A 17772-nucleotide genomic window follows, 5' to 3' on the forward strand; every position below is an offset into this window, starting at 1 on the left:
GGTCTGTGAAGTATGCTGCTGGGATTTCAATTGGGATTGCATTGAATCTATATAGCAGTTTTGGAAGTATGGCCATTTTCACTATGTTGATTCTTCCTACCCAGGAGCAAGGGATGTCATTTTCTGATATCATCTTCCACCTCTTTTTTCAGAGTGCTATAGTTTTCAGAGAAGAAGTCTTTGATTTCTTTTGTTGGGTTGATTCCTAGGTATTTCAGTTTTTTGGATGCTATTGTGAAAGGAATTGTTTGCCCTATTTCTCTCTCAGTGAATCTGTTGTTCATGTAGAGGAAAGCTATTGATTTCTGGGTGCTGACCTTGTATCCAGCTACCTTACTGAATTTGGTTATTAAGTCTAGAAGACTTTTGTTGGAGTTCTTGGGGTCTTCTATATAGAGTATCATGTCATTTGCAAAAAACGACATTTGACTTCTTCATTTCCTATTTTTATTCCTTTTATTTCTTTCTCTTGTCTAATTGCCATGGCTAATGTTTCCAAAACTATATTGAACAGGAGTGATGATAGTGGACATCCTCGTCTTGTTCCTGATTTTAGTGTGAAGGATTTCAGTTTTTGACCATTTAGTATGATATTGGCTGTTGGTTTTTCATAGATGGCTTTCATCAGATTGAGATAGAGCCTGTCTATTCCAATTTTTTGTAGGGCTTTTTTTTTTTTAATCATGAATGTGTGTTGGTTTTTGTCAAATGCTTTCTCTGCATCTATTGAGATGATCATATGGTTTTTTTCCTTGGCTCTATTGGTATAGTGTATTACATCGATTCATTTGCATGTGTTGAATCATCCCTGCATCCCTGGGATAAATCCCACTTGGTCAGGGTGTATGATCTTCTTGACGATCTTCTGCATTCTATTTGCCAGTATCTTATTAAGGACTTTTGCATCTATGTTCATTAGTGAGATTGGCCTATGGTTCTCCTTTTCAGTTGAGTCTTTCTCTGCTTTGGGGATCAAGGTGATGCTTGCTTCCAGGAATGAATTTGGGAATATTGCTTCCCTTTCAATTTCATTGAAGAGTTTAAACAGTAGTGGCAGTAGTTCCTCTCTAAATGTCTTGTAGAATTCAGCAGGGAAGGCATCAGGACCCGCGCTTTTCTTAGTTGGTAAGTTTTTAATTATGTTTTCAATTTCATTGATTGATATTGGGTTGTTTAGAACTTTTAGGTCTTCTTTGTTCAACTTTGGTAATTCATATGTATCTAGGAATCTGTCCATTTCTTCTGTGTTTTCCATCTTATTGGTGTATAGGTTCTCGAAGTAGGAATTGATGTTCCTCTGGATTTCTGCTGGGTCCATTGTAATTTCATCCTTTTCATTCCTAATTGCATTGATTTGGGGCATTACTTTCCTTTTCCTGATAAGGTTGGCTAAGGGTTTCTCAACTTTGTTTATTCTTTTGAAGAACCAACTCTTGGCTTCATTGATTTTTTTGTATTGCTCTCTTAGTCTCCATTGCATTGATTTCTGCTCTGATCTTTATAATTTCCTCCTTTCTATGGGCTTTGGGTTTGTCCTGCTCTTCTTTTTCTAGAAGCTTGAGGTTCAGCATCAGGTTGTTTAATTGGGCTCGCCTATTTTCCTAATATGCGTATTCACTGCTATGAATTTCCCTTGTAAGACTGCTTTCATTGTGTCCCATAGATTCTGATATGTTGTATTGTCATTGTCATTTAATTGAAGGAACTGTCTGATTTCTTCTTTAATTTCCTCTGTGACCCATTGGTTATTCAGCAGTGTGTTGTTCAATTTCCATGTGTTTATAAAATTTTTGTGATTTCTTTTCCTATTTATCTCCAATTTTGTTGCCTGATGGTCTGATAATATACAGGAGATAAGTTCAGTTCCTTTGCACTTCCCTAAATATGTTCTATGAGTGAGTATGTGGTCTGTTTTGGAGAATGACCCTGACTCATTCTTTCCATCTCAAAAAAATGTCACTATGACCTACTCAAATGCACCTACCAAAACTCAAGTGTTACCTTGGATCTCTCTTTTCCATCCCCAGAATCCATTCTGGTTGTATATAGTATCCATTCCATTTTCAAACATATCCCAGATCTGATCATTGCTGCCAAGTTCTACCCTAATATTGATTAACCCATTCTACTTTGTTTCTCTGCTTATTCTTATAGTTTCTTCCCCATCTCCCCTCACAGCTCATCTCTATTATTTTAAACTTAATTTTACCACTAAGAGGTTTATTTGGCTCGTGGTTTCAAAGAATTCAGTCCATGGTTTACTGGCTGTATGGCAGAAGGAGCATGGTGGAAAGACATAGTAAAAAAGCTGCTCAACCCGTGGCAGCCAGGAAGCAGAGGGAAAGTGGGAGAATAAACTGGGAATAAGAACATACTTTTTCAGGTTATGCCTCCAGTGACCTCCTTCAACCAGGGCCACCTCCTCACAGCACATTCAGCTATGAATATAGCAGCTGAAAAGCCACGTCTCCAAACACATGAGACTTTGGGGACATTTCAGATGTGAGCCATAACAACCATATCCCTCCCATGTTCAAAGCCTCAGGGCTTTCCACTGGGCATTTTGTAAGCCCCACATAGACTCATTGGTCTTCCTGTCTAGCTGCCTGCTTCATACTTCCTTCCCAGAATGCACCAGTCACTTGAACCTGCTCCTTCCAGTACAGCCTTGAGTTTTTCCCTCGCCCAGGCCTTTGTCCTTCCTGTCACTTCCACCTGGAGCACTGCCAGCTGCTTCAGGCCTCAGCTCCCAGTCACCTCCTCAGAGGCCTCTCTGACCCCTCCACCTACAACAATTGTCCTGCCTCTCTTCTCCTCCTCATCTCCCTCCAGGTTCCCCTAGTACGTATTTCTTTGTAAAATGGTGTAAGAAAGCTACTCCACCTGTGAGAGCCAGGAAGGGGTAGGGGAGAGAAGGGAGCCAGGGACAGGCCTCCCTTGAATGTTAGTTCCATTAGACAGGGAGCCCATGGTCTCCCCACCACTGTCCTTCTAGTGCCCGCTGCCTGCACATAATTGTCACTTGATACAGAGTTGTTGAAAGGAAAAGGATGATGATGGGAAAGGTGAAAGTGTTCCTTTGGGATTATCTTTCCCTGGAAAGATAGGAGGGGCTGACTGGGTTTGGGATGGGTATTGATTTTCACTTGGGGCTTGGTTTCCAGGCCAGTACATTCGTGAGATGATCCACTGGTGTCACAGAAGTGTCTTGACTACGCACACAACCCACCTGCCTGCCCTCTCCTTCCCCCTAACCCTATAACAGGAAGGCATCTTCATAAGGCAGCTGTGACATCCAAACGGTGTCCATGCCCCGTGCCTGTGGAGTGCTTGGAGCATGGTGGGTACTGGGTGTGGAGTGCACGTGATTGGCCCTGTGTGTGTCTCTCTCCCTCCCTGCCCCCCTCCCTCCCTCCCTCCCTTTTTCTGCCTGTCTGTCTGCCTGTCACTCTTGCTATCACTTCCTGTCTCTCTCCAGCATTCCCTTCTTATTTGGCCTCTTTTCCTGTAAAGGAGATGCCCTGGGGTGGGGCACTGTCACCAAGGCCCAGGCTGCCACCCAGCACAGCAGGTCTGAGACCCCCTCTCTGAGGGTAAGGGCCATCTTCCTAACTCCAAGGGAGGGGTCCTCATGCTAAGGAGCTCTTGGGGGCAGCAGGAGCATCTCCGGAACCTCAGGAAGGAGTCTGCAGTCTGGGCTGCCCTCAGCTCCCTTGGGCATTGTGCTGGCTGCCTAATTACCCAACTGACTGGCTTCTCCTAGGGTGATTTCCTCCCCAGAGCACAAACCAGGCAACAGGATCCTACATGGGGGCTCAGACAGTCCCAACACACACACACACACACACACACACACACACACACACACACAGATGGTTGGAGTGTCAGAAAATATTGCTGTTTGCAAATTGCCCTGGGGGCAGAGGAAGGTTGAAGAGCAAGCACCTTTGCTTGTGGGCTCAGCCATGCAGGATGCAATTCTCCTTGCCTCTGCCCCAGCAGTGGCTGGGCTGAGGGGGTGGAAATACACACTGGGGCATCTCCCCGCTTTGTCTCGTCACCATAATTGTGCATCTGCTGGCTGGGCTGCTGGGGACACCAGTAAGGAGGAGCTGCTTTTCCAAGATTCAGATTCTCCAGCTGGCATCCTCTAGCTGGCCATGCTGTTTCCATATGTTTAGGAGGGCTCTCTGGGGACCTCGAGTCCTCAGCTGGCCCCCTGGGACTGACTTGGGCTTTCATACTAATTATTTTCCAAGGCTGCTTACAGCTGGGTCATTTGCACTCATATTTTTTCATGACACAATGCAACACAGGTTTAACACTTCACGGGAGTGGGTAATGGCTCTGTGTGAGAATGCTATCTTGAGTCCTTTCTGGCTCCAGATAGAGCCCTGGTGGAAATCTGCTTCCACAGGTTGAGAGCAGGTGAGACCCTCAGTTGACCTCTGATCAACTTTGGGGGCCCTTTGGGAAGGCTGGATTTCAGGAGAACCTAAACGATGGGGCTTGCCTGCTTAACTAGTCACGCTGTCACTGCTGGGCTTTCTTCCTTTAAATTCCCACAGCAATGCAATCTGAAGGCATTTTATTTGAAGATGTAAGAAACACAGTGCCAGAGTATTTCCTCAGTAGATTCTGACCACTTCAGAGGTCTTGTGAGAGGATCCTGCCCAGTGGCCTGAGTGCAGGTGGCCCTGTGTGGCTTGTGGACGTCATCCTGCTGCAAGTGACCCTGGGAATGCTTGTCTCCACTTTCAGCCTCACGGTCTGTGTTGTGGGCAGGTGAGGCTCCCAGTGTTGGCTGTGGAAAGAGATCCAGGAGTGAAGCCAGAGCCTGAGGCTGTGGTTTCCCCTTTGACCCCAAACCTCCATGTCTCCCTCCAAGCGTCCTGGAGGGCCTCTCTCCCCAGGGCCTTGGCCAGGTGCACCATGGCCATGGCGTTTCTGCCGAGGTGGGCACCTGGGTGATTTAGTGGCCCATTAAATGGATTCAGATTGTTTATTGGAAATGCTCATTATTTATGATAGCTCATGGCCCTGAAAGCATAGGCACAGACTGCTTTTAGGAATAAAACTAATAAATAATACCCTGGCCATGATTTATCAGCATGGAGGAAGGGAGATGCTCATTTCCAGTTGCAGCAAATAGGTCTGAACACAGCAGATTCCCTCTTCAGAGGAGGTGGAGGAAATTCCTTCAGGGATGGGGATCCAAGCACAGACAGTTCAAAGGGGATTATAAAAGGAAATTAAAGACACGTGCCACCCCATACCTCATCCTCATCCCCTTCTGGGCAGATTTGCAAGATAAGTTTTGCAAATTTTCCAACCCTAAGATCTGATTATTTATTTTTAGATGACGTTGGTTTTAATTTTCTCACTCCCCAAAAATATTTAAGAGAGATGAGTCATGGTTAATTTTGAATTGAATGCCTCGACGGTAAGGAAAAAAGATGCTATTAAAAGGGGTTTCCTTCCTTCCTTCCTTCCTTCCTTCCTTCCTTCCTTCCTTCCTTCCTTCCTTCTTCCTCTTACCTTCCTTCCTTTCTTCCTTCTCTTCCCTTCCATTATCTCTGTCCATGGCTCTCTTCCAAGTCTCTCTCATTTGTAACCCAGATGCCAATATTTATGGCACCCGGGCCTAAGATTTAGCTCAGTGATTCTGCCACCTGCCTTGGAAGTGCAAGGACCCGAGTTCGATCCCCGGTACAGAAAAGAAAAATTTATGGTACCCCTGTGCCTTGTGTTGAAGTAGGACTCTGCTTTAGCACACCTCCCTAGGGAAAGTTCTGGATTTTTTATGAATCTTCACTGGAGAAGCAAATAAGGTGGTTTTACTACAAACCCCAGAGCAGAAGTGAATGGAAGTTTCCACTGGGTGCCTCTGCCCTGTTTCTTCTCCGCCCAGCTCCCTCCTCTCCCTCTCTACCCTTCTGGTCCACCTCACAAGCCTCTGGCGTCTCCTGGGGCCTGCATCGAGCTCCAGTACCCTCTTTCTCACCACATCTAGGCAGTTGCACTTTTTCTGCTGCTCATCTCTTGTACCTTTACATCTGTCATTCTGCTCAACAGAGAAAGAGCCCACCTTAGGAATGTGATGAATAGTTTTTCCTGTCATTCATTCATTCAGTAAATGTGCCCGGGAGAGTGTATCTGGAAATGGCTGTGATCCACCCAGATATTTGTCTGACCTTGCTCATCATAAGATTGAAGCTGTGTGTGTCAGGAGCGGGGCAGCAGTGGGACAGGTGACAGGAATATGAGCCACATGAAGGTTCACTGTTGTGGATCTTAAGCTGAAAGTGAGCCTGGACATCAGCGGCAGACATTTCCACCTAGGCCTTAGAACTGTTTACTTCAGCCAAAGGCAACAAGAATCAGCCTGAAGAGGGAATGCAGAATCTTTGGTGCAGCGAGGACCTGATGTGCATAAATCTAACAGGAGGATGGGTCCTTTTGTCTGACAGGTTTGTAGCAGAGAAAAGGAAAGTCTTACAGGTTAGAGATCAAGGGCCATGCCAGCACACGTGGACCAAAGAAGAGATGTTAGAAGTGCCAGTGTTAACTATAGATATTGAATAAGGGTCATAATCCAGATTTGGTAAAACACTGTGCCACTGCTCAGACCTTTCCTCTTTGGGGCTGTGTCCTTCCCAATGTGTCAGGAAGGAGAAAAACAACAAAACTGTCTGGCAGCCGAGGGAGGGGTTAGTAGAGCTTTCCTACCTGCTGCATCCCCTATGGAGCTGCAATGGTGTCTTCTGATTCCGGGGCAGGCAGTGCTGTGCCAGAGTAGCCCTGCAGGGTGCTGTGTGCGCCCAGCCCCCGAACCCCTCCCAGCCCAGGGCTTGGCTGCTGTTGTGGGGCCTCCTTCCGGTCCTGTGCTGTCTGAACCAGCACTGAGGTTTCGGCGGAGCGCTTGCTCTGCCACTGTCCTCTGCTAATACTGTGCTTCACTGCTGCATCTCCAGCTCGGAAGGCTCCTCTCTGACTTAGTGTTGCGGGTCTTTCTTAGGCCTCCAGAAGAGAATTTGCTTCTCTGTTTTGGAGGATGTGCTGTTTAAGGGGTGTTGGAATAAATTCCCAGTGGGTCCTACTAAAGAGATCGAGTGTCACACTCACACACTTCTTCCCATGTGCCACGTGCACAGGCCCCATGGATACAGGCTTGGCCTTCGGCCCTGGCTGCCCTCGGTGACCCCTTGCCCTGCTCAGAAACGCTGCCCCTGCTTTCCGGGAGCCTTTCTCTTTGTTCAGGAAAGCGCAGCCAATGTCTCAGGGCTTGCCACCCAAGGTCCCACCCGCACTAGAGAGCTGGAGCATGTCTAGCTGCAAAGCATGGGGCATAGAAAGGCTCTACTCTGTCAAGGGTGAGTCCTTGCTCCTGCTGCCATTTGCCCAGATGTTTGGAAGGCAGCCTTGTATTGATGACTCACAGATGGGGAATTTCTCCTTTCCGAGGGCCTCCTCTGCTCCAGGGACTAGGATCTCCCCAGCAGGTGAGGGAAGAGACACAGAGAGAGTAGAAAACTTCACAGCCCATGTTGAGACCAAGGCTTGGGGGTGGCCACCTCCACTTCCATGTGTAGCTCCTGGGCCACAATTCATGCCCTCACTTAGTGTGTATCCAGGAGAGGGGAGGAGTTTGATATGCATCCGGGAAACATCTGCCTCACAGACTTACCCGAGAGTCTTGGATTAATTCCAGCAGTGATTTTAAACCAAAGAAGGGCCTCCACTTGCTCACCCGTCAGTGGGTCTTCTGGGGTGTGCTCTGCAAGGTTCTGCACAAGTCCCAAGTGGGACAGAGCCCATTGGCTCAAGTACAGTATTGACCTGTTCATGAGCACATGTGTGTCTTCCCTCACTTCTCTGCCCCATCATCCAGTTCCTCATCATCCAGTATTAGTGTCTTACTCACTTTCCTGTCACTGGGTCAAATTACCTGACACCCACAACGTAAGGGAGGAGAGGTCTGTTTTGGCTCACAGTTTCAGAGGATTCAGTCCTTGGTTATCTGACTCAAAAGCAGAAATGTATACTGGAGGGAGGGGCATGGCAGAAGAGAGCCACTCAATCCATGGCAAACAAGAAGGGGAGAGAGAGAGAGAGAAGGCCTTCAAAGATATGCCCTCAGGAAGACACCTCTTCCAACCAGGGCCCACCTCCTAACAGCACATTCAGCTATAAAGTCATCAATAGATTAATTCACTAATAAATATTGTACCCCCATGTTCTACTCACCTTCCAAAAGCCCCACTTCCAAACTTATGAGATGGTGTGGGGACATTGTAGATGTAAACTATAAGGTGAAGCTTCCATAGAGAGCCTCCTGTATCAATTATGCACTACTAAGTCTTAGCTTCACAGGGATCCAAACAGCTGGACACAGGCAATCAGTGACAGCAATATTATGATTAACTTTCAAAGGGCATAATGAGGATAGATAATTAATACAGGGAGATACAAATGCTATGAAAGGAAACAGAAAAAAAATTACTGCCAGCTGACTGCATCTAAGAAAGCTTCTAGAAGGAGATTATGGGTAACATTTAGTTTGGATGGTAAAAGTGTAAAAGATTTGTCCCTGAGAGTGAGGGCATCCCAGCGGACAGAAAAGGTCTTGTATGCATTTCTTAAAGGGTTGCTACACAATCCGTGTGTGCATCGGGTAGGCAGGGAAGTCAGGCCAGCCCATGCTCTAGTCCCAGTGGGGCAAAGCACTCCCTGGCTGGCATGGCCCTGAACTGTGGCCCTGTGCCCAGAGTACCTTCAGATTGTACTGATCAGGCCACGGGGTACCTCATAGTGCTTTCCCTCTGCCCCTGAAGACATGGCCTTTTATGGTATCTTCATGTTTGTGCCTAGCTCCTAGTTCGTGTGTTAAAGTCCTAACCTCCAAGACATGGCATTAAGTGTTGGGCCTTTGAGAAGTGACCAGGTCCTGAGGGCAGAGCTTTCATGAGTGAAGGTCGAGTGCTTATGAAAAAAGGCCACAAAGAGATGCTTAGCTCTACCATGTGTGCAATGAGATGCCATGATTGAACCAGGAGGTGATTGGACACGAATCTGCCTTGAACTTGACTACCAAGCCTCCAGAACTGTGAGAAATAGATTTCTGCTTCCTGTAAACTATTTACTTTATGAAAGTTTGCTGTATCAGCCCAAATGGACAAAGAATTCCCTGTTGCTTCTTCACCACACCATTTGTCATGGTCTACGGGGCTTCCATCAGGTGTTCCTCACCGGTGTCCATTGTAGCTTCCCAGGTGTCTGGAGTCCTCTGAATACACCTGTGAGAGTTCTGCTCAGTGCTTCTCAGGGTGCTTCTAGGGCCATCGGCCTGTCACCTGAGGGCTGGAGACATCCGGCTCAGGTCGAGTTTGTCTCACTTATCTGATGAGCCTTTGTCATTGGAGTGAGATGTCCAATCCTATCCTGAGGACACACAGATGAATATTTTACCACTTGAAATGGAAGAGGAAAGAAACGGCAACATGGTACCTTCTCAACTGCAGTTCAGTGTTTGATGAGTCTTTTAAGTCAAGGACCTTTGTTCCAGTAAACTCTTTTTTAAAAAATTAATTTTATTGGTACATTTAAGATATAGAATATTCATCATTATAGACATTCATCATTGGAGATTTGCACCTTTATGTAATCTCTCTTAGTTCTTGTTTTTCCCCATTCCCCTGCCCTCCCTTCAACCCCTTCACCCCTCCCTATTTACGAAGACTTTGTTTCCATTTTCTCATATTAATTCCATTCCCTTCTTTCCTTTCCCCTACCCCTCCCACTTCCCCTTCCCTTTTTCCCCTTTTCTTCCTATTTCACATTATCTATTATACCTTTTAGTCCTTATTTACACTTTCAGTTTCTCACACAAGAGAAACTATTTGGTATTTACCCATGTGTGTGTGTCTTATTTATTTCACTTAAGAGTATGGCCTCAATGTGCATCCATTTAGCTATAAATTTCTCTAGCTTCTCATTCTTTATGGCTGAGTAGTACTCCATTTTATATATATATAAAAAAACCCCTACATCTTCTTTACCCAGTCTCCAGTTGTTGGGCAATTGGGTTGTTTCCAAGCTTTAGCTATTACGAACTGTGCCGCTATAAACATGGGTGAGCATCTATCACTGTGGTATGATTCTTTTAATTCTTTTGGGAAGATACCCAGCAGGGGAATAGCTAGGTCAAATGGAAACTCTAATCCTAGTTGTTTGAGGTTTCTCCATACTGATTTCCACCGTGGTTGCACCAGTCGACACTCCCACCAGCAGTGGAGCAGGGTTCCTCCTTTCCCCACAGCCCTGCCAGCATTTGTTATTGGTTGATTTCATGATAGCAGCCATTCTTTCTGGGGTGAGGTGGAATCTCAGCATTGTTTTCATTTGCATCTCTCTAATGACCAGTGATGTTGAACATTTTTTCGTATGTTTATTTGCTATTTCTACTTCTTTGAGAAATGCCTGTTCATTTCAGATGCCCATCTTTGGATTGAGTCTTTAAATTTGGGCGGTCTGATTTTTTTAAGTTCTTTATAGATTTGAGATAGTAGACCTTTGTCTGAGGGACAGCTGGTGAAAATTTTTTCCCACACTGTGGGTTGTCTCTTCACACTGTTGGTGGTTTCTCTTACTGTGCAGAAGCTTTTTAGTAGGAAGAGATCCCATTTTTTGATTGTTTTCGCTAGTTCACAGGCAACTGAGGTTTTGTTCATAAAATCCTTTCCTACACCAGTGTCTTCCAAGACTTCTACCTAACCTCTCTTCCAGCCGGTTTTGTGTTTTTGTTTTAATATTTAGAAGTTTAATCCATTTAGATTTTAGTTTAGTGAATGGTGAGAGATATAGGTCTAGTTTTAATCTTTGTCAAATTGAAACCCAATTTTTCCAGCACCATTTATTAAAGAGGCTATCTTTCCTCCAGTGAGGGTATTTGGCTCCTTTGTCAAAGCTGAAGTGGCTAAGTGTGTCTGGAGTTGTTTCTGCATCTTCTAATCTGTTCCACTGGTCCTCAGGTCTGTTTCTTTGCCAGTACCATGTTGTTTTTTATCACAGTAGTTTTGTAGTATAGTTTCAATTGGGGATTGTGATACCCCCTACCTTGTCTTTATTGTCTAGTATTACTTTTGCTATTCTAGGTCTCTTCTTATTCCAAATGAATTTTTAGATTGTTTTCTTCAGGTCTATGAAGTATGGTGCTGGGATTTCAATTGGGATTGCATTGAATCTATATAGCAGTTTTGGAAGTATGGCCATTTTCACTATGTTGATTCTTCCTACCCAGGGGCAAGGAATGTCTTTCCATTTTCTGATATCTTCTTCAATCTCTCTTTTTTTTTAAAGTGCTATAGTTTTCAGAGAAGAGGTCTTTGATTTCTTTTGTTAGGTTGATTTCTAGGTATTTCAATTTTTTGGATGCTATTGTGAAAGGAATTAATTGCCCCATTTCTCTCTCACTGAGTCTGTTTTTTGTGTACAGAAAAGTATTGATTTTTGTGTGTTGACCTTGTATCCGGCTACTTTACTGAATCTGGTTAAGTCTAGAAGACTTTTGGTGGAGTTCTTAGGGTTTTCTATACAGAGTACCATGTCATCTGCAAATAATGACAATTTGACTTCTTCATTTCCCATCTTTATTCCTTTTATTTCTTTCTCTTGTCTAATTGCCACGGCTAATGTTTCCGAAACTATATTGAACAGGAGTGGTGATAGTGGACATCCTTGTCTTGTTCCTGATTTTAGTGTAAAAGATTTCAGCATGGACTTCAGACCATTTAGTATGATATTGGCTGTTGGTTTTTCATAGATGGCTTTTATCAGATTGAGGTGGAGACCATCTATTCCAATTTTTTGTAGAGTTTTTATCATGAATGCATGTTGGTTTTGTCAAATGCTTTTTCTGCATCTATTGAGATGATCATATGGTTCTTGTCCTTGCTCTATTGATAGAGTGTATTGCATTTATTGATTTGTGTATGTTGAACCATCCCTGCATCCCTGGGATAAATCCCACTTGGTCAGGGTGTATGATCTTCTTGATGATCTTCTGCTGCTCCAGTAAACTCTTAATGGAAACAGAAATTATACAGGTAAAGTCTAATGAAGTAAGCTTGATGAAATAAGGGTGGTAGAAGGAAGCTGTACTACTCTGGCCCATCTTTAAGGAGCACAGTGGGAAACCACTGGTCATGGCCTTGAGGAGGGAAGTAGAAGGAGAAAGATGAAGACCATACATATCTGTTGCCTGTGTACCCTCCAGTTATCTGGAAGACTGTTTGGGGCTTCCCAGATGAATTTGGTTCTAACATGGCAGAGGAGTGGGGCTCTTGGTTTCTATTCTGAAGCAGGAACTTGAGAGATGAGGGCTTGTACTAAGGTCAAGACTCTGGATTGCCTTGGTCTCATCCACTTTGCTCTTGTCTTGCAGAGGTTCCAAAAACAGAACAGACTTTTGAAGAGCGCTTGATACTCAAAGCTTTCTTGCTAAAGTTTGTCAACGCCTACTCTCCCATCTTCTACGTGGCCTTTTTCAAGGGCAGGTGAGTTTAACAGTGGCACATGTAGAAAAGTAACTTCTCACTAATCGATCCTCCACCACTGGGACAAGTAGGGGAGCTTGTGCCCACTGTCACCTACTTTCCTCAGTCCTGTTCTCCACTTCTTGGCTGGGATGAATTGGCATCTACTTGACTGTTCTCTTCAGGCTCTAATAAGTAGGACAACTTTGAGGATGAAATAGAAGGGAATTTCCTTTCTAGCCAGTGGTTCTCAAGGTTTGCAGTGCGATTCTGGTGGTAACTACTGGGAGTTACCACTGGCTTCTCAGGGTAAGAACACTGCTTCTCAAGACTGGCCCTGCTTCAGACAGCCACCAGTTCTGAGGTTCCCAGGACAGTGGTGGTTCTTAGCCACCGGTTATAAATTTCAGGGTTCCCATCACCCCCCCAGGTTTGATAATATTGACTCCAAAAATCCAACGATGAGTTATACTTACACTTACAGTTTTATGTTGGTAAAGGGATACAAATCCAACTAGCGCATGAGAGGGATACATAGGTGAGGTCTCAGAAGGTCTTAATCATGAGCTTCCTTGTCCTTAGGACTCATCAACCTCCTGGCACATCTGTGTATCACCAGTTGGGAAGTTTAGCAAGCTTCACTATCCAGAGTTTTTACTGAGATTTCATTACCAGGCGAGTTAGCTCGATCTCCAGCCCCCACCTCTCCTTCCCAGGTCAGGTTGCTGTCACTTGGCTCAAAGCCCCAGCCTACCTTTCTGGCACCCTTTGCCCTCATTCTGAGTAATCTCATCAGCATAAATTTAGTTATAGTCCCAGGAGCCCTCCATTAATAACAGAGACACTGCCATCACTCTGGAAATGTCAAGGATTTAGGGGCTCCTCTGAGAACCCAGGACCAGAGCCAATACCATTTTATTACATGATAAGTCTGAATATGAAATCACTTCTGATAAATATTTTTGTGATCAGGCCAATTGGCAACCTACAATGACATTTTCTATCAAACATCAACCAGCTGTATCAAGCAGGCTTCCCTAGGGCTAAAAAATCATCAAACATGCAATGAAACCAAATATTGTCAGTGTATACATTTCACAGTTTCTTATAGATGTGTTTGTGATACAAAACACAACCCTCCTTCCCAAGAGGTCTGTCCTTGGCGCTCCTGGAATTTAAGGAGCAGAGCAACTGTCCATATTAAGGAGTGTATGTATCACCGGTGCTTTTTATATCAATTTAATAGCAGTGACAAATTGCACACATAATACTCCAGGCATGACGGGGTCCCCACTCAGATAACCCTGTGTTCTATAAAGGAGATAAGCTTGGCCATAGCACCACTGTAGTCTGTGGTAAGTGGTACAATAATCAGTACAGAGAAAGTTTTGGGGTGCTAGGGGTAGCACTCAGTGCAGGGCTTGAAAAGTTAGAATTCTTTTATGATTCCAGGAATCTCTACTTACAATTTTAGTCAATCTCATCCTTAATTTCCCGGGGAATCATGAGCTCTCACCAAAGAGCTGTTGTGAAAAGTTCTTGACAGTAGTAGAAGGAAGAAAGTACGTGGCCAGTACTCCTAGAGATAATCCAAACCTTGTGCTTAGGCTGAGACGTTTTACACACACACACACACACACACGCACACACACGCACACCATACCACCCCCCTCCCAGCCCCACAGTACACTCAGCCTCAGCCCCTGGCCCGCCCTGTCCCCAGGATCTTGACTAGGTTAAACGTATAGCCTAACTGATCTGTACCTCTTTGGCCAGCAGCCAGTACTTTTGGGAGGATGCTGGGAGAAGGCACTGCCACGCAGAAGGCGTGGCTCCCATCAGCCCTGCCAGACTCCACTTTTCTCTAATTCTTCCCACACTTTTGATTCCAGGTTTGTGGGCAGGCCTGGAAGCTATGTCTATGTGTTTGATGGCTACCGCATGGAAGAGGCAAGTACGGCTGGTGGGGTTACGTGCTGGCCAGCATTTTATAGGTGCAGCCTCACATGTCCTCCCTTGCCCTGTTGCAGCATTATTCCCGGCTCTGCTCCTCAACACCCTCGGTCTGATTGGCCCTTCTTTACCTCTCTTCCTTGCAGTGTGCTCCAGGGGGCTGCCTCATGGAGCTCTGCATTCAGCTCAGCATCATCATGTTGGGAAAGCAGTTGATCCAGAACAACATCTTTGAGATTGGAGTTCCGTAAGTAATAATCTGCTCATGTTTCTGGGCTGCCAGGGGCTAGCCCAGGAGGGCCAGGTGTTTCACCAGGCTTTTCATGGCTTCTCTCTTTTCATACAGCCTGGTTACTTACTCTTCTGTCTACTGGCCGATAACTTTCCCCACGAGGCATTGTGTCTCCCACTGACCTTGTTTGCCAATCTGGTCTGGCTGTTTGTGGTTCAGGATTTACCACCTGCTTAAATACACATAACCAGTAAGTGGCAGAGCTAGGACTTGAATATCTCAGACACCAAAGTGCATAATATTTTTCCTCCCAATAAGTAAGTGGAGGATATGGGGGAAAATGTATAAGAAAATTTGAGCCATAATGGGACCATTTAGGAAAAGGTCTGAAAAGACAGTTGGAATACATAATCTTGGGAAGGGAAGCATGAATGGTTGTTTCCCTGTGGATTCTGTCTCCTTCCCCAATGGTTTTAGGCACTTTTCATTGGACTTCTTGCAATCAGGTTTTGCATTGAAAAAGTCAGGAAAATAAACATTGGCCCAGAGGTCCTAAAAGAAAAGAAGATGGAATGAGTTAAAATCTACCTACAGATCCAAGAAAAATATAACCTCCTGTGCATTTCCTTTCTATTGTTTTGTGGTTTCCAAGAAGAATGACAGAGACAATCAGGGTCAATTTTCTTGCAAACCACTTGGAAGACTGACTGAAGAATCAGCTGCCAGACAGTCCCCATGGGGTTGACTGAAGATTTGGTGACACACTCTGTCTCCCCACTAGAGATTTACCATGCTAGTGGTTCCGAGAAGGCCCAGTCAGATTTGATTAATCCCTTTCTTTCCAACTATGTTTGTTCATGTTATTGCCCAGGGTTATTTATTGAAGCCACTGGAATTCACTCCGGCTAGTTTAAGCAGCAAACAAAGGCTACTGGAGAATTCTTTAGGAGTCAGAGAACCAGGCTCTGAACTACATGACCAGCAATGACACTGTCCATGCTGCAGGGGCCTTTTAGGGAAGACCACTGTCTTCGCCTCTTGGCCTGTATGACTCAGACATGGAAAGAAATCACATGAAATGGCCCTTGTCTTCCCAGACTTTGAATTTTTAGTTTGGGAAACAAAAGAGTGTGTACATACCTGCATGCTCCCTGTGCCATGCAAATTCCACTCAAGGTCAGAGGAAGGCAAGGTCAGGAGTTAGAGGCAGCTCACGAAGCCTTCAGATGCAGAGAGGCTTCTTCCAAGTTGTCTTGAAAGGAAACTGCCATCATCCTGTTACAAGATGGCCACCATTGTTTTCTTTAGAGATCCATTTCCTTTGGGTATGGGTATCTTTTCCAAACACACAGCAGACTGACTCTAAGTCTCATCATAAACACCTCATGCCTGGGTAATGCTACAGAAGAGATGACCAGTCTTGAAGAGTTGGCAGTTTTCTGGCCAAGGTCTCAGAACATGGCAGAGACAAGGTAAAAGCAAGAGCCAGAATCTCTTTAAAGGTCACTGAGTCCTAGAGTCTTTGGTCTGAAAGGAGCCACGAAGGGGTATATGGTCCAACGTCTTCTATCAGAAACACCTGCTTTGGGGTGGGTCTCACTCTCAGAAAGGTCCCCTGAGGAGGCTGCTCTTTGATCTTCTGCAGAAACACATTTACAGAGAAAAAGTTCTAATGGAGAAACTTTAGTTTACCAGGGTAGTAAACTCTTGAGAGCCCTACCTGAAGAAAGGAGAGCCCTGTGTCACGCTAATCCTCTGGCAGGATCTTACCACCATACTCCACGAATTAGGTTGAATGCTCAGGGTGCTTTCTGTCTACACATGGGACAAGCTCAGGTCATACTTAGGTGGATTGGTGGGAGCATCATTCCCTGTTCCTGCTTGCCTGGCCTTTAGTTACCCGCCAGAAGTTCAAGCTTTTGAAGCCTTTCCTTGTTCCCTGCTTTTTGACTAAAGCCATTAAGTAATAGTCGAGCAATGCTAGTGAAGCACATGGTTCTTGTTCTCTGGGAGCTTAGCATCTTGGAGAAACACAGACAGCATTTCTTATGGACCAACATCCAGAAATGCACAGATAATATCAAAGCCACAGCCGGCCCCTTCAAAGCTCTGCAGGCAGCCCCTCCACCTGCTGCAAGAGTCTTCACTCCCCTTGAACCATCTGGAGAAGGCACCTTCCCTTCCATTGCATCGCTGTTCTCCTCTGGATAGAATTTTAGACAATTTGTGGGCACAAGATGCCCACTTTTCATCCCTGCACATCTGCTTTACTGCTTTGCCCACTTTCTTTGGACCTAGAAGCCTTTTGTAGAGAGGGAGAGAGACAAAACCTCAGGCATGTTTGGACAGTTCAGTGCTGGCATGTTCTCCATCAGCTCCACAGCAGATGAAATAACACATGGTGGTTTGCCTTGAAGGCCAAATTTTCTTGTTTATGGTTGGTGTATGTTTAATACTTTGTGTGTTTCAAAGTTCCCACACTTTAATCAATGGCAATTGCATGGTAACTCACAAAGTCTTGCTGTCCACATCTCTCGATAAACATAGTGGCAATTTAAGCATGTCTAAGAGGCTTTGGGGCTCCAGAACCCCAAGAAACTCTGCTCTGCTAAGTGAGGCTGGTTCCTGCTGAGTGCAAGGACAAGCCTCAGTTTCAGTGCTTCCTCCTTTCAGGGTCCAGTCTGGGAAAGGACCCATACAACGTACTTATGCAGGTGACTCCAGAGGAGTGGAGCAAAGACTGTGCCCCTGATTCCAAGTTCTTTATGAACCTGTGTGTTGCGTTTTGAGCTCGGTCACAGAAAATCATTGTGATTGTGATTATTAGGTCTTTTGCTATTGACTCAGAGCACATTCTCTATTAGATCCCTCCAATCCAGAATTCAAGCACCTGCTCACATCTTTTTGGCACAGTTAAAAAACACAAAATAAATTTTTAGAAAGAGTCTTTCTGAGTTAAAGTAAAAAAATTCTAAGCGTGCCAATGAGGAAGAAGTCATGAAAATTATTCAAATTATACCCAGTAGTCATTAAGAGATCTCTGAAGGGCAGAAG

At 45.0% G+C, this 17772-nt stretch overlaps 1 protein-coding gene across 5 annotated transcripts in view; it reads left to right on the forward strand.

Moving 5' to 3' along the window:
- Ano2 (anoctamin 2) overlaps positions 1–17772 on the forward strand; it is a 326914-nt gene that overhangs the window by 271859 nt on the left and 37283 nt on the right. For all 5 annotated transcript variants that reach the window (XR_015452355.1, XM_087214186.1, XM_021248110.2 and 2 more), the window contains 3 exons: positions 12443–12554; positions 14426–14483; positions 14633–14733. Coding sequence is in view for 4 of the 5 variants with exons in the window: in XM_087214186.1 (XP_087070312.1) it covers positions 12443–12554; positions 14426–14483; positions 14633–14733 (271 nt within the window). In the remaining variant the exon portion in view is untranslated. The remainder of the gene's footprint in view (positions 1–12442; positions 12555–14425; positions 14484–14632; positions 14734–17772) is intronic.

Source organism: Heterocephalus glaber, unplaced genomic scaffold, assembly GCF_053883595.1.
Source record: "Heterocephalus glaber isolate CG9 unplaced genomic scaffold, H.glaber_assembly_v1.0 deba00001444, whole genome shotgun sequence".
Taxonomy (NCBI): Eukaryota; Metazoa; Chordata; class Mammalia; order Rodentia; family Bathyergidae; genus Heterocephalus; species Heterocephalus glaber.